The sequence below is a fragment of the Hibiscus syriacus genome, unplaced genomic scaffold (genome assembly GCF_006381635.1).
Source record: "Hibiscus syriacus cultivar Baekdansim isolate YM2019G1 unplaced genomic scaffold, ASM638163v2 tig00110988_pilon, whole genome shotgun sequence".
NCBI classification, from domain to species: domain Eukaryota; kingdom Viridiplantae; phylum Streptophyta; class Magnoliopsida; order Malvales; family Malvaceae; genus Hibiscus; species Hibiscus syriacus.
The window spans coordinates 2,813,526-2,841,502 of NW_024062942.1; the positions used below are offsets into that span (position 1 = coordinate 2,813,526).

Below are 27,977 nucleotides of genomic sequence, written 5' to 3' on the forward strand. Positions count from 1 at the left end.
ATATCATATTATATCCCATTTCTTGCTCTTTATCGTCTCCTATGGAGGACGCTAAGCAATCGCTCCTTTCCCCTCGGCTAGTCGGAGAGGACAGCCGCCGCCGCCAGGAGCAGTTACTTGTTAAACCCTCAAACGGCTCCTTCACCGTCGGCACTGAAGACATCCCACCGATCAACGGCGTCCGTGACTTCTTCAGGGAATGTCTGATCGAGTCCAAGAAGCTCTGGTTCCTTGCTGGCCCCGCCATCTTCACTTCCATCTGCCAATACTCCCTCGGCGCTATAACTCAGGTCTTTTCAGGCCAAGATGGTGCTCTGTCTCTTGCCGCCGTCACCGTCGAGAACTCCGTCATCGCTGGTTTCTCCTTCGGCATCATGGTAAATTTGTAAACTAAAATTCCATTGTCAACAGTTTTGATTTTGTTGTTAAGTTAGCTACTACTAAGTAGTTTTGCTGAACGGCGGAACTAAAGTTATTTTAGAGTAATTTTAACCTAAAATATTATATTTATATATATATATATATATATTATAAAATGTTATATAATTTCTAATGATTTTATTTATAATAGAGAGTGTTTCAATATTGTAACGGATTTCAAGGTAAAATATTATATTATCAACTCTAAAATATTACAATATCGATAATGATTTCGATTACAACAAAAAAATTACATTAATTTGTTGACATAAATTTTAAGTTATAACTAGTATAATTATGCAATCTACATGATCTATCAGGAAGAATGTAATATTTTTTGTTTTAACTTAAAATTTATCCAATTTATTTTGAAAAATTACACACTTCTAATAAATTTTCCGATTACAATTTTTTTAGATTTATGTTAACTAGTTGTATTTTAAACTCCCATTAATTACATTCGAAATAAGTAATTACACCTTATGAATAGCTCGGCATGGGAAGTGCACTGGAAACTCTATGCGGCCAGGCATTTGGAGCAGGGCAGCACGATATGCTAGGCGTATATATGCAAAGATCATGGGTCATCCTCAACTCAACGGCTTTGCTCCTAAGCTTACTATACATATTCGCCGCTCCGATTTTGAGGCTAATAGGTCAAACGGAAACCATATCAAAGGCCGCCGGAATGTTCTCGATATGGATGATACCGCAGCTGTTTGCTTACTCATTTAACTTTCCGATGGCGAAGTTCTTACAGGCTCAGAGCAAGATGACGGCGATGGCGGTGATAGCCGGTGTGGCTTTGGTCCTGCACGTTGTACTCAGCTGGTTCTTGATGTTGAGGCTGGGATGGGGACTGGTGGGCGCAGCCGTTGTTTTGAATATGTCGTGGATTTTCATAGACGTGGCTCAGTTTTTGTACATAATTAGCGGCACTTGTGGGCCGGCTTGGACCGGGTTTTCTTGGAAGGCATTTCAACATCTATGGGGATTTGTCAGATTGTCTTTAGCTTCGGCAGTAATGCTATGGTAAGGTCCTTTTCAGGTTCATTGTTGGAATAAAAACAAATCTTTCAGATTTTTTTTATTTGTTTTAAGAAAAAAGGATTGATTTTGAAAATATGACTTTAAAGTATATTAATTTTTATTTAAGTATTAAAATATTTTTTTTTATCAAAACGAGTACTTAAAATTATTGTTTTTATTTAGATATCTATAACAATTTGATTAAAGTAGATGCGACTCTATTCTCAAATCTTTTACTCTTCTTTTGAAAAGCAAATAAAACAAAGTAGGCATATGCATGTGGGGTCTTTTTTCAATTATAAAATATAGTTATTGCTTTCTTTTCTCATCGAATGACGCGTATTCCAAATGGATTTAACAATTGGTATAAATGATTTGCAGCTTAGAGATTTGGTATTTCATGGCATTAATTCTGTTCGCTGGATACTTAAAGGACGCTGAAGTAGTATCCGTAGATGCATTATCTGTCTGGTGAGTACATTTCTTTATAATTTTTTTTTTTATTTTTCTCAGTAAAATGATTTTTATTAATCAAGCCTAAAGAGTCTAGTTAAAAACATCCTTAGACCTAAATGGAAGAAAAAAATACTTTTGACTGGACAAATAAACACCAATAAAACTTTAGCCACACTGATACACCATATCCCCTCAGGCAGTACAACGCTCTCCTATCTACAAGACAAAAAAAGAAGCGCAGAGCTAAAAAACAAAAAGCTGGGATACACGTAGGCCACCACAATATTACTAACATCATTGATGCATTGAAACATAATCCCCGTCTAAACCACGACAGCTTATATGAAGTCCTCCGATCGATCCCACCAGCAAAGATGAAAAGACTTCCCATCTTCCATCGCCATATGATGAGCCAAAGAAGAAAGTTGCCAGCTGGAAGTGGAGAAATGAACATCTTCAATGAAACTCACCAACCTGTCGATCTCTATTAAGAATTGCCACCGGTTCCATGGCCTTGATTCCACATCCACTAACCACTTCCACACCGTCTTTGAGGGCAATACAACCTTTAGCGTACCCTTCCCCGACCACTTGGCCTCGATCTAGCTTTCTGTCTCCAGACCTCCTCCTAAAGTTTCAAATAGTCCCATAATTCCAACCTTAGTTCCTTTAGTTCATTCTCTAACTTGACGTCTCTTGCATTTCTTTATAACTAATCATTGTAACTTTGTTTGTTTAATCATTATTATATACATTAAATTCTGAATTGTGCAGTATGAACATACTGGGATGGACCATCATGATATCTTTCGGGATGAATGCAGCTATAAGGTAATAATATTCAACCTACAAGCATGATAATCTTAATTTATTTATAAAATTATTATAAATATTTAGACAATGAATTGAGAAGTGTTGGAGTTGCAATCGTATCTTTGAAAATTTCTATATAAATTTTTATGTTCATATCCTTGACAAAAATATTACGTTCGTTCTTGAATGTTACAGTGTGAGGGTTTCAAATGAATTGGGAGCAAGGCATCCAAGAACGGCAAAACTCTCATTGGTAGTGGCGGTGACATCATCATTTATGATTGGTGCCGTAATCTCTATTGTTCTCATCATCTTTAGGAATGAATATCCCTATCTGTTCTCAAATGACTCGCAAGTTCAACGTCTGGTCACGGAGCTCACTCCACTCTTGGCCCTTTGCATCATCATCGACACCGTGCAACCTGTCCTCTCAGGTTTATAGTACATCTTTAGCTGATTGTAGCATCTCATTCTTATTAACAAATCCATAATATATGCAAATTTGACTATCATTTATTCTATAGGAATGGCCATCGGAGCTGGATGGCAAACTGCTGTTGCATACGTAAACATTGCATGTTATTATCTCTTTGGAGTTCCTTTGGGTCTTACACTAGGTTTCGTGCTTCATATGGGTGTTAAGGTACGTGTTATCTTCTTATTGATAAACGTCAAATTATCTGATATTATCGATAAAAAAATCAAAATAATAAACTTTTATTGGCAGGGAATTTGGTGTGGGATGTTATTAGGAACAGTGGTGCAAACTTGTGTACTATTTGGAATAATTTACAAGACCAACTGGAACAAAGAGGTAAGCAAATAATAATAATTGAACATATATATTTATATAAGTAACAAAATTGTAAATACTGTATATATTATTGTAGGCTTCAATTGCGGAGGAGAGGATAAAGAAATGGGGAGGCGACATTGACGCCCAAGGGGAAGAAGAATGAATTGCAGAATAATAATTATAAACAAAATGTACTCTTTTCTATCATTTTCTTTGAGATTTCCAATTTTATCTACTGGATTAATACATCTACTTCTAGTTTTCTTTAAAAGGATCCTAATTGTTAAAACTTAAATTTTATATACATAAATGAAATAAAATAAAATAAAACACATTAAACCTAAGATGATAATGTAGCAGAAATATCTTTTAGATTTAATATCAAAACCAAAAATCTAAATAATATCTTAACATGAACGGTATATGATTTTTTTGTTGAATGTATACATTAAAATTTATTAAACTTCGAATGGCATTTGACATGCCACTATTAATCCAAATAATATCTGAACATGAACGGTATAAGATTTTTTAATGTATTTTTGTGATTTATATTTAAGATTTATAATTATCCTTTTAAATTATGTTGTTACTAACATTTGAACATGACTCTAAAATAAAATATATTTTCACACAAAATAAGGCCAGGATCAACGGCGCTTGTGGGCTAGTTTTTTTTTTCTCCCGTTCTAAGGTTTCGTCTTGACTAATATAGATCGACCCAGGTCGCACAACTGACTTTGATAGGTGAGTCTCTTAGCGGAGATTTTCTACATACACAAGGACTCAAAACTGAAACATTGCTTAAGTGATATCAAGCTGCTTACCACTTAAACCAACCCCGTTAGTGGGATAGTCTTTTTCATTCCTTGTCATTTTGCTCAAACCAGCATGTGATGATGATTTCAAAATAATAATACCCATTTGAGTGGGTTGTGGCAGGGGAAAATGTATGTGGTACTAAAATGGAATAAAAACTAAACGTTATATATAGTTTTGAAAAAAATGAAAGTTTAGGTACTAAAAAATATTTAAATATAACAATACGAGACAATAAAAAAGAACAAATATTTAAATAATCAAAAGCACAATATAGAAAAAATACACTTTTTTGACAGAACAATCGATTGGAAACAAGTTGAGGCTGACAGCTACACATTTTCCTTAAGACTTATTTTCGACCACTCCTATGGTGCTTGAGATCATTGGTCGTCTGTCTCTCAAGATACAACAACTAGATGATCAATTACAGTTGCACTTATGTAAAGATCACGAACTTTTCTTTTGCCTTCATCTATCACCAAAAAATTAGAGAAAAAGAAAAGAAATTTTTTAATTGTTTTTGAGTTGTAATAAGTTTTTTAACCTAACATGTTTACATGGTATTTATAGGGGTTTCACATTGTGAACTATTGAATTTTTTGACCTAATGAAGCATTAATGAGAATTAATCAACTTCTAAAATTATTGTTTTGATTAAAGGAAACTTTTAATATTTATCATTTTAGTTCCAAAAACATAATTTTGAAAAGATATGCTTTATTTAAGAAAAATATTTTAAATTTGGATTAAAATATCAGCAATCCCATGGAGGGCACAACTAGTTCAGTTATTTACATTACTCATAGTGTGCACGTCTGCACATTTATGAACCAATAATTGATTCCACGTTTTCCTCAACAACGTTTGGATCAATTTCTCATTCAAATCTCCGAAATTATCGATATTGTAACACCCCAACCCATACCCGACCCGGATACGAATCCGAGGTGTCACATTGACTTTTCAAAACATTTACTCTTACAAAATAGTTAAAATTCTAATTTATATTTCAATAAAACTGAATAGTTTACATTAATTACAATCATATGATTTTACAAAATCGATCAGAGCATATCTTATTCAAATCTTTAATTACATGCCAACTGCATTTACTATAACAAAATACGTATACTTACATTAATTTTTGATATGATCTTTGAAAATGAGAAGCTAACCTGACTTGCCTATCTTTGCTCCTTAATCTTCTCGGAACCTACGTGAAACATTCACACGCTAAGTCGATGACTTAGTGAGGCATATAAAAAGTATAATGGAAACTTAATTACATAACAATACAACAACATTTCATACAATAATATCATACCAAATCATATAACATTTCATATAAGAAATACATACATACACATATATCATCATTAACATTCCTATCGTTGTCATATTTTGTTATCATTAATCCCGTTTATCATATAATCTGATACTTAACATTTATATACATCATATAACACATTTCACAAAGCAACAAACATAACATCACATACACTTTAATTATGTTATCTCTTTTAATAGCCCATCGTACACTTCTAAGAACTTAAAGTATGTGAGTACATTAAGGTTGTGTGTAACACCCCAACCCGTATCAGACCCGAATACGAATCCGAGGTGTCACATTGACTAGTCAAAGCACATACTTTTATAAAATAAACCATAGAAAATTTAAAACTTCTATTCTATAAAGAAATTCTTTTACATAAACATGTTAAAACCTTAACAGACTCCATTAGAGTGTACATATTTAATGACTTAGTTACATGCCAACATACTAAATTATATGAAAAGACATACTTTACAAAATATTTCTGATCTGAACTTTGCGCGGAGATATACTGCTTTAATGATCCGAAGCTTGATCTTCTGACTTATCCACACCTACGTGTAAGACACTTACACGCTAAGTCATAGACTTAGTGAGACATGTAAATACACAATGCAAACTAAGAAATGCATACATATATCATATAATACACATCATAATTACATACCTATTGAACCAATCATTAACATATTTATCATTACTTATTTCCTTGTCATTAATTCTATTCTATCATCTGAGCATATATTTGACATAAACGTATAATATAACTCCTAAACACAATAATACATGAATAAATACTAATGTCATATCATACATAATCACATATCATATCTTATCACAAAACATATATGCACTCATTATCATTATCTTCATTTCTATTATTATATGATTCTGAGCTTATCATTTATTACTGTCATATAGCACAAATATCATTTCACCAAGAACACATATATTATCATAACACATATTTATTATCTTTAAAGCCCATGTACTCTTTTGAGAACTTAAGGTATGTGAGTACATAGAGGTTGTGCACAATGCTGTCACCACAGCTCGTATAAATCCCACTAGGGGCACGTAGAAATTTGTCCCGTAGGACCACTGTGTCCCGAAGGACCACTGATAATCCCTCGACTCTTGGCATGCCAACTATACCTATAGCTCTCATAACACATGACATGGGCATTACCTTTTATATCTTTTCACATATTCACGTAGGCACATAGTTCACTTTCACATAGCATATTTCCATGTAACTCACATTCACTTATCATATAGCTTTTCACCTTTACTTGTATTCTTTTTCACATAGATCATAGTCAGGATTCTTATCTCATAACACATGTTCACATATACATATTCTCATACAATCCCTTCATTCAGTTATAACATTTAACCTAGCTTATTACACTAATATGTATTCACATCACTTATTTAGCATACATAGCATATCATGTAACATTCTAGTATAACACATATAAGTCATATCACTTTCACGTATATTTCATATCATGGAATCACATAACCTATTATCACACATACATACATTTACATTGTTTACATATAAAGATGCATTTAATCAATTAAACATATGCATTTACTCATATACAATACATTTAGCACCATATCACTACATGTTTATGCTTTAGTAACCCTAATCACATAATAGTAGAATTAGTCTCATCGCAAGTTTTAATTCCCTATACATAACGTACATTTAATATCATGTACTCACATGGTCTTAATTAACACTCTTAAGCTCTTGTTTTCCTTATGCATCTTACTCTGCCGACCTATCTGAACTTTGCTTTCGATCTATGTCTACACAATCATATATTTATACTATTAGTATCCAATTGATATACTATAATCTATCACTTCTTAGACTGAAAGAAAGATTTATTCCATTTCCCATTGAAGTGCATCGGTACATTCTACAGTGTATCGATGCATCCCTTAACATGTGCATCGATACACTACCCATGCATCGGTACACAAATCACCTTCGATGTTTTCATTTTAAGGGGGTGCATCGATGCACTCCTTATGCATCGATGCACTAATTGCATTCCATGTTTATTTATTTGAAAGTGCATCGATACACATTGAAGATGCATCGATGCACACAACCTAGAAATTCCATTTTGAGCACGAAAATGACTTACTTTGTCCTCAAGTTCTACTTATTAACCCCTCATTATACCTTAAAACTTATTTATACATATGTAAACCTTCTTATAACACTATAACACTTCACCATCTCTCATAATTCACCATAATTCTTGAATCAAAGAATTTCATCAAATTTTCCATGTGTTCTTAATTCAATTCTATCACCTCTAACTTCTTAATTAACCCTTTGATAAGTCAAATTCATCTTTAGAACTTCAAAAACCTTTCTATAACAAAAGTTCATTCCTAAACTCTTAATAGAAATTCCTTTCTATTTATCTCTTCTTGGTGTTTTAAGCTTATATAAGCTTTACTTAAGCTTATATAACACCCAAATAATCAAAACCTACTTAATATTCAAGAAAGCAACAACTAAAATCAAACTTACCCTTAATAATAGAAGCCAACGTGAAGAAGGAAGAAGAAGAAATAAGCTTTCCAGAAAACTCTCCCCATCCTCACGTGTTATCTTCCTAAATAAGGGAGATAAAAATATCCTCCAAGCTAAATTACCATAATACCCTTATAATCATTTCATAATTACCCTTTTATCCAACACTGAAATATTCTTATTAAATCCTTAAACTTTTCAATTTTCCTAAATTGATACCCAAATTTCAAAATTCTCATTTTAGTCACTAACCCGGATTTCGGGATGTTACAAATCTCCCCCTTTTTTTAAAGAAAATTCGTCATCGAATTTTTACTTTACCTCAAATGAAGCAATCCTTTATAATAATCAACAATTCTTATCTTACCCTTACTATTAACCTTATACTCATATACATTTCTCATTCGATACTCAATAGATCTATATCTTTCTTACTCATTCCATAAACAACCTTCATATAACTTATTTACTTGGAAACCATATACTAGTAATTCTTAACAATTCATTATTTCTTGCTTCTAATCAAATCTTCCAATTATCTTTCTAATTGCCACTTACTGAATACTATGATGATTCCCAAATCTATTAAAACCAAACTATTTTACCACGATATCAAAATTTACTTGCCAAAATCTCTGGGTCATCGAAATTTTCATCAGTCCTTAAATTATAAACTTGGGCAGGGGTTGCATATCATGTTGAGTGAATGACTTAATCGATTTCTTCTACAATCTCTACCTCTATTTCGTTGAGATACCGCAGTAGATCTTTCTCTCTCTGTATCGTCTCTTCAGTTATAAATGGACAATCTCAAATAAAATGTCCAACATCCCCACATCTAAAACAAGCTCCTGAGATCACTCTACAAACTCATGTATGATTCTTTCCACAATATGAACATTGTCTGACTTGACTGAAATTTGATATTCTATTAGAAAAAACATCTGATTCCAACATCTCCAGAGTTGGAGAATCCCCTTCTCTATTTTTCTTTGATATTGAGGAGCTTGACGAAGTACCAATTCTTTTGAACTTCTGAACTTTCTGTTCTTTAAATCTTTCATTCTGAGCTCTCTCTAGAGCTTTAGCTCGATTAATCACTTCTTGAAATGATGATAAATTCAAGGCTATCAACAACTCTCTTAGCCTAGGGAACAAATCCTCTACAAACCAGTCACACACATCATTCTCGGTCGGAATAAGTTCAGCAGTAAAACGACTTAACTTATTAAACTCACATTCATATTCATACACTGTATAATTCCCTTGTTTCAAATTCAAAAATTCTTGTTTCATCTGCCTGATATATTGATCACCAATGTACTTACGCTTGAATTCTTACAAGAAGAATAACCAAGTCACTTGATCGTTTCTTAATATCATGGTGACATTGTTCTACCATATTCTAGCTTGACCCCTTAACAGGGAAACTATTCAGTCTAATTTTTCCACATCAGAACAGTGGAGTCCATCTAACATTATCTTGACATCGTTTAACCAAAGATCCGCAGCAACTGGATCTTCCTCAGCTTCACCCTTAAACTCAAGTGCTCCTAAACCTTTTAATTCTTTATCTATATTCATTCGAGGAGCTGAGGGAGCAGGGGGTTGAAAACGTGATAAAACATCATTTAACATCCTAAAAAATAACCCTCGATCTCTCACTGGTACTTCTAGAGGTATTCACTCTTCACCATGCCTGGCCAGGGCAGGTGAATTGCTACTACCCTCAAGTCTATTACTTCTCCTTTCACTTCGAGGACTCTCACAATCGGGACATCTAATACATAAAAATATAACTTTATTATAAAACATCATACTCGTGACTCTATCATATCAGAAACTTTCACTTTTTGTTGGCATGTACACCTTTTCAAAACACTTTTTACTTCGGTTTAAGCCTAGAATCGACTAAACCTTAGCTCTGATAGCATTAAATGTAACACCCCAACCCGTATCCGATACGGATACGAATCCGAGGTGTCACATTGACTAGTCAAAGCACATACTTTTATAAAATAAACTATTGAAAATTTAAAACTTCTGTTCTATAAAGAAATTCTTTTACATAAACATGTAAAAACCTTAACAGACTCCATCAGAGCGTACATATTTAATGACTTAGTTACATGCCAACATACTAAATTATATGACAATACACACTTTACAAAATATTTTTGATCTGAACTTTGCGCGGTGATATGCTGCTTTAAGGATCCGAAGCTTGATCTTCTGACTTATCCACACCTACGTGTAAGACACTTACACGCTAAGTCATAGACTTAGTGAGACATGTAAATTCACAATGCAAACTAATAAATGCATACATATATCATATAATACACATCATAATTACAAACCTATTGAACCAATCATTAACATATATATCATTACTTATTTCATTGTCATTAATTCTATTATATCATCTGAGCATATATTTGAAATAAACGTATAATATAACTCCAAAACATAATAATACATGAATAAATACTAATGTCATATCATACATAAACACATGTCATCTCTTATCACAAAATATATATGCACTCATTATCATTATCTTCATTTCTATTATCATATGATTCTGAGCTTATCATTTATAACTGTCATATAGCACAAATATCATTTCACCAAGAACATATATATTATCATAACACATATTTATTATCTTTAAAGCCCATGCACTCTTTTGACAACTTAAGGTATGTGAGTACATAGAGGTTGTGCACAATTGTAACATCCTCAATACCGGGTTAGTGACCAAATTGTAAAGTTTCAAAAATTGGTGATTAAAGTAGGATAATTGAATAGTTCAATGATTTATTGGAAATATGATGAAGGTTATTTAGTAATTATTGAATAAATTAAAGGGTAAAATGGTCAATTGACAAGTAAGATTTTTATATTCCTTTTATAAGAAAGGAACCACATGGGAAAGGAGAGAATTATCCAGAGTTTTCTTTCTTCTCCTCCTCCTCCCGTATCTCCAAGCTCAAAGGTGAGTTTCTTTGTTTATGGATTAATTTTTTATTTTAAGGTTGGGTTTTGATTATTAGCTGATAACTAAGCTTAAGGAAAGCTTAAGTTATCTTAAAATCAAAGTATGATAGAGTTGAGAGGGATTAAAGATTTGAGGTTCTTGGAAAAAATCTTGAGATAGAGTTCATAACTAGAGTTGGAAGTTAAATTTGACTTGTCAAGGGTATAATTAAGAAGTTAGAAGCCATAGAATTGGAATCAAAACATATTGCAAAGTTGGTTTAATTCTTGAGTTAAATATGAGGAGTATAATTTTGAAGTTAGAGATGGTTTATATGGATATAAATTGGTTTAAGCATGTGTATATGAGTTGAGAACATGAAAGGGGATAAAAGATGAAGCATTTGAGTTGATTTGAGTAGATTTTCGGGCTTAAAAATGAATTCTGGGCTATGTGCATCGATGCACAATCAATGTGCACCGATGCATCAAGTGTAAATTTCCAGAAATTGTTCAATGTGTATCGATGCACCCCTTAAAATGGAAACATCGAATACAATTAATGCATCAATGCATGAGGAATGCATCGATGCACATGTTAAGGGATGCATCGATACAATGTAGAATGCATCGATGCACTTCAAGGGCAAATTGAAATAGACATTTCTTTTGGTGTAAGAAATGATAGATTAGAGTATATCAATGGGATACTATATCTATTAATGTATGATTATGTAGATATCGAACATGAACAAGTTCCAGAATGAGTATCAAGTTAAGATTCGATCGAAAGAGAGGAAATCATAAAAGTGGATTGGAACTTAGTGAGGCCAAGGTGAGTGCATATTATTAGATTGTGTATAGTATTATATGGAAATTAGACTTGTAATAAGTCTGTTTCCAATATTTTATAAGTTTACATGAATGGGAGCATGATTAAGTTTGTATTATGTGTATATGCTTTGTTCATATTATATGTTATGAGGTGTGAATTTATATGATATGGGTTATTTCGAAACGAAATATGTAACTATATGTGAACCTTATGAGCTGTATGAATATGTGAATTAAGTTATAAAGTCAAGAATCATGTATAATAGTAAATGTTGTATTTGATAACCATAGGAAGGAAATAAGTTAAGTGATCATGAACATGTAAATATATGTTTAGATGAAGATATAATATCAAAACAGAAATTATATGAGTCAAGTTTATGGAAACTATTATAATTTACTTATAGTATTAAATGAAAAGTGAGATAAACTAACTAGCATTGATTTATAGGATAATATGAAAATAAAATATCAATTAGGAGATCTGTACATAAATAATGATAATCATATGAGAGATAAGCTGTATGAGAAAGATTAATGTGCTTAGATGAACTATGATATAGAAATTACATGGAAAAGATCTATGAAGTCATAGGAAAAGGTTATAAGAGTAATGTAAACTTGAATTAAGAGAATATAAGAAATTTGTATATAAATTAATTTATATAAGTGATATATGTTAGTATGCTACAATATATGTTATATGATCTCGGTAAGCATAAGAGAACAAAATATGAGCTAGGTGTTATGAATATAAATGATGATATGATTATGTACAATAAATTAGGGAATTATGATCTAGGTGTTTATATGTCTATAAAAAGATATAAGAACAATATATAAGCTACGAAATAGGAACTGTGGGATTTTAGTGCTATATAATATTATTATGTGATTAAATACAAATGTGATATCCATATATGACAATGATTTGTGGAATTGTATGAAAATGTGATATGATCTACGAGATAATAAATCATGTGAATTATATGGAAGTGATTTGTGTGAACATGTCTGATATGTTTTACATAATATGTATGATGTCACAAGAAATGACATGAGCTATGTGATTACATGATTATAAGAGATCAGAATGTGATAAGAGATAAGTGTTATGAATGTGTGAATATGAAATGACATAAATAATAATGCCCATGTTATGTGTCATGAGAGCTAGGGGTATAGTTGGCATGCCAAGAGTCGAGGGTCTACGCTGTCATTCGGGATATATATGTATTCCTTGGAACATGTGTGATGTCTTTTTAGACACATACTTGATCCTTTGTATATGTATATAATTCTTAAGGAATTTTCTACGTGGTCCTTAGGGACATTTTATATGGCACTTCGGTGCAATTCTACGTGGCACTTCGTTGTAATTCTACGTGGCACTTAAGTGCATTTATACGAGCTGTGGTGACAACATTTGTGCACAACCTCTATAGACTCACATATCTATAGTTCTCATAGGTGTACATGGGCTAATAAATAAATACAAACAAATACTTGATATGTAATACCTGTTTTGCTATGTGAAATGTAATATATGTTATATGTAATGTCGAATATATTATTTGTTAAATGAATGATATGATTGTTAAAAAGTTAAGTATAAGAATAGATAGCTAAAAGATATAAATGAATGGAATATTGATTATGAAATGAGGCTATTGATAATTAGGATACGATTTATCTATTTGTATGCATATTATTATATGGAATGTTATATTGATTTGTATGATATTATTGTATGATATGTTCATGCATGGATAGGAATTAGAGTTTCAATTATAGTTTTATATGCCTCACTAAGTCTTCGACTTAGCGTGTGAGTGTCTCACACGTAGGTTTCGGAAAGCGCGAAGAGAAGTTAAGAGGAGCAAGACAGGTCAGCATATTCCTTACAAAGTTTAGATTAGAAAAGAAATGTTTGATATGTATTTTATTCTTTTAGATCTAGTTGGCATGTAATATAAACGATTTGAATTGTTGTGCTCTGATAAGTGTGAAACCTTTTATTTTGAAATGATATGAAGTTTTATTTAATGGGGATTTTTCATTATTTTGAACCAGTAAAGGTTTAAAAGTTGATGTGACACCTCAGACTCAGATTCGGGCCGGCTACGAGTTGGGGGTGTTACATTTAATGGTATCGAGCTAAGGTTTAGCCGATTCTAGGCTTAAACCGAAGTTAAATGTGTACATGCCAACACCAAGTCAATAATTTCTGATCTGAACTGTGTAAAGAGTGTACTGTCTTGTTAATAGAATAATATTAGTATGATATAGTAGAATCTGATTATAATAGTTTCGAAGTGAAGTGAGAGGCGATATTCCTGATCGTGATAGCAATTCACCTGCCCTGGCCAGCAGAGGAAGAGCGGACACCTTAGGAAGTGCCTCGTAAGATCAAAGATTGATTTTAGAAAGTTGAAATCATATTAGGATAGTGATAGAAGGTTTTCACAGGTTTGAATCGTAAAAGTGAGGTGAAGTATTCTTATTATTTCATGGATAAGATAGATTATGGTGAATCAGTGTCACCATAAAAACGTTCAAAGATCAATGATGAAGTGAGAATTAGTAGAAAAATTCAAGAATAAGTGTAATAGTGACAAGTGTATAAGGTATATGAAGCCAGAGTTTATGAGTTTGATACAGAGGGAAATCATAATGTGTATGAACAAGAGTACAGTTTGATGAGTTGAGTGAAAGGTTGTGAAGCTAATTTAAATGAAAATGATGCATGCAAGTGATGTGTAGAGGGCTAGTGCCTAGATTAAAAGTAGTGCTATAGGTGTTGAAATGGTTCCCTTTTCAAAAAGTGGTTATTGTGTTAAGGTTCTGAAGAGAACTCAGAATGATTAAGGGAACTAGTATTTCATAAATCAGCACTATCGAAGAGAGATAGAGATTATGATTTTCAACTACAAACTTGGTTGGAATTGGTTGTATTCTAAGTTAAAAGATCAAATTGGAGGGATAACTTTAGAGTTTTGCTAGGAATTATACAAAGTGAATAATAAGAAGTATTTTAAATGGATCAAGTGATGTAGATACTATTTTGCATTCTAAAAGGAAAAAGTTAGCGTTGGCTAACAAGAATATGTGATGGGAATGTACTGGAAGTATAAGAAATGATAAAGAAGGAAGTTCTATATAAATAAATGGGGTTACCAAAGTTATGAGGATCAAATCTAAAGTTATGAGGATGCAATGAAGATTAGTACACAGAGATGAGTATCGGTGATAGGACAAGAGTATGTGAACATGAAAGGAAATATATGATTTGTGTATAAGGAATAAATAAAGGAATAAGGGAATAAAGAAATGAAAGGATTGATTTAAAGGATCAGATACATAAGTTTATATGGAAGTGTAGATGATAATTTTGATATAGAAATGAGAAAAGTGTGCAAGGTGATGTGAAAAGATTCTTTAAAGTGAATATTTAATTATATTTAAAGAAGATCTAATGTTGTATTCTCGGTCAAATGATGCTGGAAAATGAGTTGGTTATTGTTATAAGATAATTAAAGATGGATTTATGAGGTTAAATAATGAAAAAGGATGTTACTGTCTACATGATTAGTGATATTATATGAAATCTCAGAAATGGTCAAAGGAAAATGCATAATGGAAGGAGAGAAAAGACAAAAATGGATTAAAGTTACTAGTTACTATTTATATGATAAGTGACAGTAGATGAATATATATAAGGAAAAAAAGTAGTTGAAGAACTAAAGGAATGAAACATTAAGTAAAGGAGGTAACATGAGAACATTAGAAGATATGTTCTTATTAATATGTTTAGTGAAAATTTGAGGACGAATTTTCTTTAAAGAGGGGAGATTTGTAACATCCTCAATACCGGGTTAGTGACTAAATTGTAAAGTTTCAAAAATTGGTGATTAAAGTAGGATAATTGAATAGTTCAATGATTTATTGGAAATATGATGAAGGTTATTTAGTAATTATTGAATGAATTAAAGGGTAAAATGGTCAATTGACAAGTAAGATTTTATATTCCTTTTATAAGATAAGGAACCACGTGGGAAATGAGAGAATTATCCAGAGTTTTCTTTCTTCTTCTTCCTCCTCCCGTATCTCCAAGCTCAAAGGTGAGTTTCTTTGTTTATGGATTAATTGTTGATTGTAAGGTTGGGTTTTGATTATTAGCTGATAACTAACCTTAAGGAAAGCTTAAGTTATCTTAAAATCAAAGTATGATAGAGTTAGGAGGGATTAAAGATTTGAGGTTCTTGGGAAAAATCTTGAAATAGAGTTCATAACTAGAGTTAGAAGTTAAATTTGACTTGACAAGGGTCTAATTAAGAAGTTAGAAGCCATAGAATTGGAATCAAAACATATTGCAAAGTTGGTTTAATTCTTGAGTTACATATGAGGAGTATAATTTTGAAGTTAGAGATGGTTTATATGGATATAAATTGGTTTAAGCATGTGTATATGAGTTGAGAACATGAAAGGGGATGAAAGATGAAGCATTTGAGTTGATTTGAGTAGATTTTCGGGCTTAAAAATGAATTCTGGGCTATGTACATCGTGCACATTCAATGTGCACCGATGCATCAAGTGTAAATTTCCAGAAATTGTTCAGTGTGCATCGATGCACCCCTTAAAATGGAAACATCGAATGTAATTAATGCATTGATGCATAAGGAATGCATCAATGCACATGTTAAGGGATGCATCGATGCATGTAGAATGCATCGATGCACTGTAGAATGCATCGATGCACTTCAAGGGGAAATTGAAATAGACATTTCTTTTGGTGTAAGAAATGATAGATTAGAGTATATCAATAAGATACTGATATGTATTAATGTATGATTATGTAGATATCGAACATGAACAAGTTCTGGAATGAGTATCAAGTTAAGATTCAATCGAAAGAGAGAAAATCATAAAAGTGGATTGGAACTTAGTGAGGCCATGGTGAGTGCATATTATTAGATTGTGTATAGTATTATATGGAAATTAGACTTGTAATAAGTCTGTTTCCAATATTTTATATGTTTGCATGAATGGAAGCATGATTAAGTTTGTACTATGTGTATATGCTTTGTTCATATTATATGTTATGAGGTGTGAATTTATATGATATGGGTTATTTCGAAACGAAATATGTAACTATATGTGAACCTTTTGAGCTGTATGAATATGTGAATTAAGTTATAAAGTCACGAATCATGTATAATAGTAAATGTTATAGGTGATAACCATAGGAAGGAAATAAGTTAAGTGATCATGAACATGTAAATATATGTTTAGATGAAGATATAATAGCAAAACAGAAATTATATGAGTCAAGTTTATGGAAACTATTATAATTTACTTATAGTATTAAATGAAAAGTGAGATAAACTAACTAGCATTGATTTATAGGAAAATATGAAAATAGAATATCAATTAGGAGATCTGTACATAAATAATGATAATCATATGAGAGATAAGTTGTATGAGAAAGATTAATGTGCTTAGATGAGCTATGATATAGAAATTACATGGTAAAGATCTATGAAGTCATAGAAAATGTTATATGAGTAATGTAAACTTTAATTAAGAGAATATAAGAAATTTGTATATAAATGAATTTATATAAGTAATATATGTTAGTATGCTACAATATATGTTATATGATCTAGGTAAGCATAAGAGAACAAAATATGAGCTAGGTGTTATGAATATAAATGATGATATGATTATGTACAATAAATTAGGGAATTATGATATAGGTTTTTATATGTCTATAAAAAGATATAAGAACAATATATAAGCTACGAAATAGGAACTGTGGGATTTTAGTGCTATATAATATTATCTATGTGATTAAGTACAAATGTGATATCCATATATGACAATGATTTGTGGAATTGTGTGAAAATGTGATATGATCTACGAGATAATAAATCATGTGAATTATATGGAAGTGATTTGTGTGAACATGTCTGTTATGTCTTACATGATATGTATGATGTCACAAGAAATGACATGAGCTATGTGATTACATGATTATAAGAGATCAGACATGCGATAAGAGATAAGTGTTATGAATGTGTGAATATGAAATGACATAAATAATAATGCCCATGTTATGTGTCATGAGAGCTAGGGTATAGTTGGCATGCCAAGAGTCGAGGGTCTACGCTGTCCTTCGGGATATATATGTATTCCTTGGAACATGTGTGATGTATTTTGAGACACATACTTTATCCTTTGTATATGTATATGATTCTTAAGGAATTTTCTACGTGGTCCTTAGGGACATTTTATACGGAACTTCAGTGCAATTCTACGCGGCACTTTGGTGCAATTCTAAGTGGCACTTCGGTGCATTTATACGAGCTGTGGTGACAACATTTGTGTACAACCTCTATAGACTCACATATCTATAGTTCTCATAGGTGTACATGGACTAATAAAGAAATACAAACAAATACATGATATGTAATGTACCTGTTTTGATATGTGAAATGTAATATATGTTATATAATGTCGAATATATTAATTGTTAAATGAATGATATGATTGTTAAGAAGTTAAGTATAAGAATAGATAACTAAAAGATATAAATGGATGAAATATTGATTTGAAATGAGGCTATTGATAATTAGGATAAGATTTATCTATTTGTATGCATGTGATTATATGAAATGTTATATTGATTTGTATGATATTATTGTATGATATGTTCATGCATGGTTAGGAATTAGAGTTTCAATTATGAGTTTTATATGCCTCACTAAGTCTTCGGCTTAGCGTATGAGTGTCTCACATGTAGGTTTCGGAAAGCGCGAAGAGAAGTTAAGGGGAGCAAGACAGGTCAGCATCTTCCTTACAAAGTTCAGATCAGAAAAGAAAAGTTTGATATGTATTTTATTATTTTAGATGTAGTTGGCATGTAATATAAATGATTTGAATTGTATGTTCTCTGATAAGTGAGAAACCTTTTTATTTTGAAATGATATGAAGTTTTATTTAATGGGGATTTTTCATTATTTTGAACCAGTAAAGGTTTAAAAGTTGATGTGACACTTCAGACTCGGATCCAGGTCGATACGGGTTAGGGGTGTTACAACAATGCGGTCACCACAGCTCGTATAAATCCCACTAAGGGCGTGTAGAAATTTGTTCCGTAGGACCACTGTGTCCCGAAGGACCACTGATAATCCCTCGACTCTTGGAATGCCAACTATACTATAGCTCTCATAACATGACATGGGCATTACCTTTTATATTTTTTCACATATTCACGTAGGCACATAGTTCACTTTCACATAGCATATTTCCATGTAACTCACATTCACTTATCACATAGCTTTTCACCTTTACTTGTATTCTTTTTCACATAGCTCATAGTCAGGATTCTTATCTCATAACACATGTTCGTATATACATATTCTCATACAATCCCTTCATTCAGTTATAACATTTAACCTAGCTTATTACACTAATATGTATTCACATCACTTATTTAGCATACATAGCATATCATGTAACATTCTAGTATAACACATATAAGTATATCACTTTCACGTATATTTCATCTCATGAAATCACATAACCTATTATCACACATACATACATTTACATAGTTTACATATAAAGATGTATTTAATCAATTAAACATATGCATTTACTCATATACAATACATTTAGCAACATATCACTACATGTTTATGCTTCAGTACCCCTAATAACATAATAGCAGAATTAGACTTGTCGCAAGTCTTAATTCCCTATACATAGCGTACATTTAATATCACGTACTCACCTGGTCTCAATCAACACTCTTAAGCTCTTGTTTTCCTTGCGCATCTTACTCTGCCGACCTATCTGAACTTTGTTTTCGATCGATGTCTACACAATCATATATTTATACTATCAGAATCCAATTGATATACTATAATCTATCACTTCTTAGACTGAAATAAATATTTATTCCATTTCCCATTGAAGTGCATCGGTACATTATACAATGTATCGATGCATCCCTTAACATGTACATCGATGCACTACCCATGCATCGGTACACAAACCACCTTCGATGTTTTCATTTTAAGGGGGTGTTTCGATGCACTCCTTATGCATCGATGCACTAATTGTATTCCATGTTTATTTATTTGATAGTGCATCGATACACATTGAAGATGCATCGATGCACACAACCTAGAAATTCGATTTTGAGCACGAAAATGACTTACTTTGTCCTCAAATTCTACTTATTAACCCCTCCTTATACCTTAAAACTTATCTATACATATGTAAACCTTCTTATAACACTATAACACTTCACCATCTCTCATAATTCACCATAATTCTTGAATCAAAGAATTTCATCAAATTTCCATGTGTTCTTAATTCAATTCTATCACCTCTAACTTCTTAATTAACCCATTGACAAGTCAAATTCATCCTTAGAACTTCAAAAACCTTTCTATAACCAAAGTTCATTCCTAAACTCTTAATAGAAATTCCTTTATATTTCTCTCTTCTTGGTGTTTTAAGCTTATATAAGCTTTACTTAAGCTTATATAACACCCAAATAATCAAAACCTACTTAATATTCAAGTAATCAACAACTAAAATCAAACTTACCCTTAACAATGTAAGCCAACGTGAAGAAGGAAGAAGAAGAAATAAGTTTTCCAGAAAACTCTCCCCATCCCCACGTGTTATCTTCTAAATAAGGGAGATAAAAAATATCCTCCAAGCTAAATTACCATAATACCCTTATAATCCTTTCATAATTACCCTTTTATCCAACACTGAAATATTCTTATTAAATCCTTAATCTTTTAATTTTCCTAAATTGATCCCCAAATTTTAAAATTCTCATTTTAGTCACTGACCCAGATTTCAGGATGTTACATTGTGCACAAATGCTGTCACAAAAACGTATAAATTGCACTGAGTGCCATATAAAATGTCCTGAAGGACCACATATATGTCCCGAAGGACCTCGTAGAATTGTCCTGAAGGACCACGTAGAATTGTCCCAAAGGACCACATAGAATTGTCCCGAAGGACCATATATATGTCTCGAAGGACCGTGTAGAACCCTCGACTCTTGGCATACCAATTATATCCCAGCTCTCGTATCACATACTGTGGGCTTTACCATTTATTTTATTTATTATATCTTATTTCACATAGACCAGTAATCACGTAGATTATATCACATAACTGATATCTTGTTCTCATATATTCTTATAGATCACATAGCATATAGAATAACATATAACACCTGGCTTATGTATAACAATGCATATAACATATAAACTTATGCATGTACTCATGTACATATTTTCATATAGTCTTGTAGATCAAAACCATATAGTTTATATCACAGTTTCACATAATCACTTATATTATATCACATCACTTATATACTAGTTCCATATATTCACTTATTTACGTATCCCATAATTTATGTCTCATTTTCACGTAGTCACACAGACCATATCACATACAATATATCACCTTTTGATATATTCACAATGTTTATTATCACGTAGCTTATATCATTTCTCATATAATCATATAGGTCTATGATACTAGTTCATATAGATCATGTAAACATAGTATAACATGTAAAACATAGATCATGTCACATTCTCATATGGTCACATAAATCATTACATATAACTCATATCACATAGATTCATACCACTTAACATGTAATACAAACAAGGCATATTCACATAATACAAAATCATAAGCATGTTTCTAGTCATGCAATCATATATTCTAAATATCGAAAATAGACTTATCACAAGTCTATATTCATATATCAATACATATATCCTAATAGTATGCACTCACATGGGCCTCACTAGCCATAACAACACTTATGACTCTTGTACATTCTTATAGCTTCGAATGTCTTGGATTTGCCTTTGATCGATATCTACACAAATATACGACTTATATGAATATCAGAGTTTGAATTGCTTATAACCAACCAATATAACTTAAACTGAAAGAAACATTTAATTTAGCATTTCATGCTCAATAGTATCGGTACTCCCACTACAGTATCGATACTACTCTTCTATGGTATCGATACCCCCTACGGTACTGATACCATTTTGACATTATGAAATTTTAATTTGATAATGGTATCGATACTAGACCCTTGGTATCGATACCCCTTATAAGTATCGATACATTCCTTAAATAGTATCGCTATTTCTTAAAGATTTCATCCACTTTTACTCTATGGTATCGATACTGTTCATGCAGTATCAATACCCCTTGCCCAGAACTTATTCATTATAACCCGAAAATCAACCATACTCAACTAAATTCCTCATTTTACTCTTCTTTAAGCCTTTAAACTCAACCACACTTATTCAAATCAACTTATCTCACTTTAACTCATCTTAACATCCAATATCTAACTAGTACACTTGAATTCAATAATCATACCAATTTATCAACATGTTCCAAATTAATTTCTAACACTTTAAATTTCTTATTCTAATTGATGAAAAGTCAAATTTAACCTCAAACTTCCCTTACTAACTTTTTCTCAACAAGTCACTTAAAAACTTCTTATATTCAATATCTCACAACTTATCCATTTTTTTAGTTTTAAACCACTTTAAGCTTTCCTTAAGCTTTCTTAACACTCCAAGAATCAAAACCAATTTTTAAATGAAAGGAATTGAGACCAACTTACCTTATTCATGGAGTCACGGGAAGAGAAGAAGAAGAAGATAAATGAACCTAAACTCTCAATATTTGTCTTTTCTCTTTTCCTCCTTACTCTCCACGTAGATATTTATAACACCAATAATGAATTTTTATTATATTCTTATCAAATGACCATTATGCCCTTTTTATTTCCAAAATTTACTATTAAATCCAACACTAAGATTCTCCAATTAAGTCCTTAAACTTTTTAATTTTCTGAAATTGATCACAAAGTTATTAGAGTATGCTAATGGAGTAGATGCAAATATAAGGAAATGCTTATATGACATGTTGAGGTAGACATCATGGTGTGGATGAGGGTTCTACATCTTGGAGCTCACACCCTCACATTTCTAAAATGCCCTTGGGTATCTTAGGTGAGATCCAGAACTGCATTGGAAACATACACCATACCAACTTACTCAGTCGGGCCTTGGGGCATCTGTTCCCAGCTGGCAACTGAAGTGCCTTGGTACTGATTAGGATATCTGGACTGAACAATCATCATCTGCTAAAGTGACTCAGGTGTCCTGACTGTTTCCCAAGCATCAAACAATGCTAGTTTTATGTCAACCTAGTTATTATTGTTTCTAGTTGTTTTGATTTTATTAATGTTCTCACTTGTAGTTTTATTTCATGGTATTTTGGTATTATTGGGTCTCTTAAAACTACCCCTTAAAACCCTGTGTTTTTTTACCCAAAACTATTCGTAGGTATCGATACTAAGCTCTTCAATATCGGTACTGACCCCTGGGCATCGATATTAAACTCTAGGTATCAATATTACTAACTTATTGAGGATAATAGCAAAGGGCTAGTACCATTACTCTAGTATGAGTATCGATACTCTTGGTCTATTGAGTATCGATACCAAATTTAACTTTAATGTTTTTAAAAATATCTAAGTATCGATAGCCCTATTGAGAAGTATTGATACTCTACCCTCGATATCGATACTCCCATAAGTACCAATACTAAATATGGCTACTGGAATATGCTAAATGAATTTGGTATCGATACCACTCTATGAGTATCGGTACCTTACCTATAATATCGATACCCATTGTATGGTATCGATACGTCTAGCCTAAAATCCCTTTGTTTTTAGTATCTGAAGAACAATATCAGTATTATTATTCAAATATCGATACTCATGCTAAAAATACCCTATTTTGTGCACGAAAATGCCTCTTTCAAAACTCTTATGAGTCATACTGAGGTCCCCAAATGTTATTAAAGTATTATGTATGATAATAGGGGTCATAATAAGTACATAAACCGCTGAAAAACACTAAATGCAGAGTCTACCATGACTATACTTCATAACTCATACAACCTATCAAAGCACTTTAGTGTCATACATGTGGTAGAGTTGAGTTAGAAGTGAGTTACCTTGGAAATCCTAAACTGCTGGAAACACCCAAAGTTCTACCAAACACTAACTTCTCATTCTCCTTGACCTTGAAGCTTTCTCCAACTTCTCCCTCTAGACAAGAATCAAACACTTGAGTCACTAGCTTGTTTTAAAGGTTAAAAACGGTTCAAGAACACTTCATAAGGCTTAAACTCTCTGAAAATGGATTAAAACACTTAAGTTCCATAAACCCTCATAAAATCCATATTTGGCTACCATGGTGAAATGAAGAGGTTGAGGGCTTAATTTGGAGCTCTGAAGATAGAGCTTATGAATCTTTCCTTTAGAATTCCAAACTAAGCTTTCAAAGCCACCAAGTTAACTCATTTGTGCCACACAACAAGAAAGAGAGAAAATATGGAGGAATGTAGAAGACAAGTGAAGATGAGGAAAAAGAGAAGAGTGTCTAAACGTGAGATCATCAAGTTTAATGGAAATCAACTTTTCAAACTAAAGATAGTATAATTTCCCTTTGGCCCCTTTAACTTTGGTTATAACATAAAATACCATTTTTATTATCGTTGGGCCCAAGTTAAGCCTAAACCAAAACTTTATTGGACCAAGTTTCCTTTTAAAGCTGATGGGTCTATCTAAAATACTCTCGGGTTAACCCGAAACTACTAACCCATGATTCAAAGCGTTATCCTCATCGATTTCCCAAGTTACCTCCTCAATGTCATGGTTCATCCATAAAATCTTTACTAAAGGGATCTTTTTGTTCCTTGGTTCCTTTACATTTCTTGTTAGGATTCTGATTGAATTTTCCATAGGTCATGTTTGGGTTCTCCTTGATCTAGTCTAGGGGTACAACATGAGAATGATCAGAATGATATCTTTTGAGGATGGATACATGGAACACATTATGGATGCACTATAGCTCTGATGGTAAGGCTAACTGGTAGGCCACATGGCCAACCCTATCTAGTACTTCGCTAGGTCTTATAAAGTACGTAGTCAACTTTTCTTTACGCCTAAAACGAAACACTTTTTTCCATAGGGAAACCTTGAGGAACACCTTGTCTCCCACTGCAAACTCAATATCCTTACGCTTTAGATACACATAAGATCTCTACCTATATGAGGCTTCTCTCAACCAGCCCTGAATTAACTGAACATGTTCCTTAGTTTCTCTAATTAAGTCTGGACCCAATATCTTACCCTCATTGAGCTCTATCTAACATAGTAGAGTTCTATACTTGCATTCATACAAGGCCTAATACAGAGCTATCTAGATGCTTGGATAAAAATTATTGTTGTTCACAAACTCCATTAATGACAGGTGGTCCTCCCAACTACCCTCAAGATCTATGATGGTGCACCTAAGCATGTTTTCTAAGATCTAGATGACACGTTCTAACTGGCCTTCTATGTGAGGGTGAAAGCGGCACTGAAATTTAGTTTGGTGCCTATAGATTCATGAATAGCTTTCCAAAATCGGAAAGTGATTCAAGGAATTGGATATGATAGAAATCAGTACCCTGTGCAACCTCATTATCTCACAGATATGCAAGTAAGCTAAATTCTCTAAGGTATAATCAATCATAACTGGGAGAAAATGGGATGATTTGGTTAAACGATCAACTATGACCCAAATTTTATCGTGTATTTGTCTGGTCATGGGTAACCCGGTCAAAAAATCCATGGTCACCCTGTTTCTTTTCCACTAAGGAATCTGAATGAGTTGAAGTAATCCTAAAAGAACTTAGTGTTCCACTTTAACCTGCTGACACACAAAACATCTTGCTACAAACTCTAACATCTTATTATTACTTGGTTGAGATTGACTGGGGAAAGTGGGTTGTTAGTCGAGTTATGAGTTGAGCCCGAGTTAGTAAATGAGACCAAGAGATTACAAAGTTCATATAATCAGTTAAAGGCTCGAATAGAGGAGGTTCACCAAGGTGAGGCATAGGGTTTTGAGTTGTGTGATGGGGGTGTATTGTATTTTAGGGGTCAGTTGCGTACCCACAAACACTCAGTTACGCAGTAGAATTCTTTACGATGCTCATTGCAATCCAATCTCATTTCACCCAACTTTCCACTCAAGACGTCTGCCACAACATTAACATTTACTGGATGATATTCTATTACATATTCGTAGTCCTTGAGTAACTCGACCCACATACATTACGTCAATTTCAACTTTTTCTAAGTGAGTAAATACTTGAGACATTTGTGATCAGTAAAGATGTGACATTTATCACCAAATAGGTAGTTTCACTAAATCTTCAAGGCAAACACCACTTCTGTTAGCTCAAGGTCGTAGGTGGGGTAATTATGCTCATGAGTTTAAGCTGGCGGGATGCATTTGCTACAACCTTGTCTTCTTGCATCAAGGTGCATCCAAGACCATTCAAGGAAGTGTCACTATAACACCCTAAACCTGAATAGGACTAAAGTGTCACATTGGGCCGCTGAGGTAACCCCTGAATTTTAAAGCTTGTTTATTTTCATTTCAAACATACTAAATGATATCAGAAATGACATAAATAACAATTATAAAACATTTTATAAACCGAAGCTTTGTGACACATAATTTAAAATAAAAATATTACAAACTTAGAGTTGATAAACTAAATACACGAGTAAAGTCCTACATATGCTCACTAAAGCTACTGTATAATACTTTGAAGGAGACGCAAGAAGTCATGCAGCGACGGTGCTCCATGAACGACTCTAGCTACTAACCTGCGAATGAAAAACATTCAAACGCTTAACTTACAAAGCCTAACAGTATAATTGCTAATATAGAGTAGCATTATTAGTTTTATAAACATAAACATGCTAAAGACATTGTACTAAGCAGTAGGTGCATGCATGATCTTAATCGAATGATACCTACTTAAGGCTCAACTGTTCTATCACTGAAGTAGAAGTCTCACGCTTTCCTTAATCCTATGCTAAGGGTCTTTATGAGCACACCTCTAAAGTGTCTCTAACCTTAATGACTATAACTGCTACACATTATCTAAATATGACACTAACACTCTTATGCATTATCTAAATGCAACACTGACTCTACTGTGCATTATCTAGATGCAACATTGACTCTGCTGTGTATTATCTAAATGCAACACTTCTAGTATCTGGTCTCACATAGCCATTAGACACTAGTTAGTTGAGGGAACCCGATGTCATAAATCATTGGTGAAATTCTCACTAAGTTGTTGAATGATCTCATGTTCCTCATAGAGTAATCAGGTAGATTATTGAGGGAAACCCGTGTTAGATAGTATTGATACAATTTCTGCTCAACTGAAGCATTGGCTCAACTCACATAGATGTTAAGCTAAGCTTTAAGAATACCTGTTGTATTGACTAATACAACTATACATGCATATCTAAGGGCCAAAGGCTACACAACATTGACATCACTAACCCACTTCTTATGAGTGTTCAGGCCTCGTGCCCTAGTTAGCCACTGAAGTGCCTCACACACTAGAAATGCTCCACCAGGGCAACTAAGGTAATCTAACTACAAACTAGTGTAGCTCAACACGATAAAGTGAGGTTAACCCCTCACTAGCTGCTATCTCGCTCGTTCTGTCATCTAGAACATTATGTGAAGGTTTATTATTATGTTACTTCTATTAGTTTATTAAGTGATTCTATTTCGGTCTTTCATTACTTAAGGGTGTTTTAGTCATTCTCTGTCTCTAGAGGAGTCTCTAAGTGTTTCATGATTTTATGAAGATTATTATATTTGATGTTCGTTGTATGAACTAGCTAGCCCGATACCTGACTCGAGTTCATTACTGGTAGCAAATTGTTCACTCTAGCCATGCTTTCTCTCAATTCA

The 27,977-nt window shown here is 32.7% G+C and overlaps 1 protein-coding gene across 2 annotated transcripts; it reads left to right on the forward strand.

Annotated features, from left to right (window-relative positions):
* LOC120148989 (protein DETOXIFICATION 29-like) lies at nt 1-27,471 on the forward strand. 2 transcript variants are annotated; one of them, XM_039161929.1, is made up of 11 exons: nt 1-377; nt 911-1,452; nt 1,831-1,920; nt 2,680-2,736; nt 2,914-3,152; nt 3,243-3,361; nt 3,446-3,532; nt 3,609-3,670; nt 12,720-12,727; nt 14,644-14,663; nt 27,460-27,471. In XM_039161929.1, the coding sequence occupies exons 1-10, from the start codon at nt 42-44 to the stop codon at nt 14,646-14,648; spliced, it is 1,545 nt and encodes a 514-aa protein (XP_039017860.1). In that variant the 5' UTR covers nt 1-41; the 3' UTR covers nt 14,649-14,663; nt 27,460-27,471. The 2 variants fall into 2 exon arrangements, with proteins under 2 accessions (XP_039017860.1, XP_039017862.1); XM_039161931.1 differs by lacking the exons at nt 14,644-14,663; nt 27,460-27,471 and adding an exon at nt 14,314-14,326.
* Nucleotides 27,472-27,977: the final 506 nt, after the last annotated feature.

Bases quoted from the DNA above. Each gene is read 5' to 3' on its own strand.
- LOC120148989 (XM_039161929.1), top strand. From the start codon at position 42: ATGGAGGACGCTAAGCAATCGCTCCTTTCCCCTCGGCTAGTCGGAGAG. The intron at 2,737-2,913 runs GTAATAATATTC...TGAATGTTACAG, and splicing joins GGGATGAATGCAGCTATAAG to TGTGAGGGTTTCAAATGAAT. The intron at 3,362-3,445 runs GTACGTGTTATC...TTTTATTGGCAG, and splicing joins TGCTTCATATGGGTGTTAAG to GGAATTTGGTGTGGGATGTT.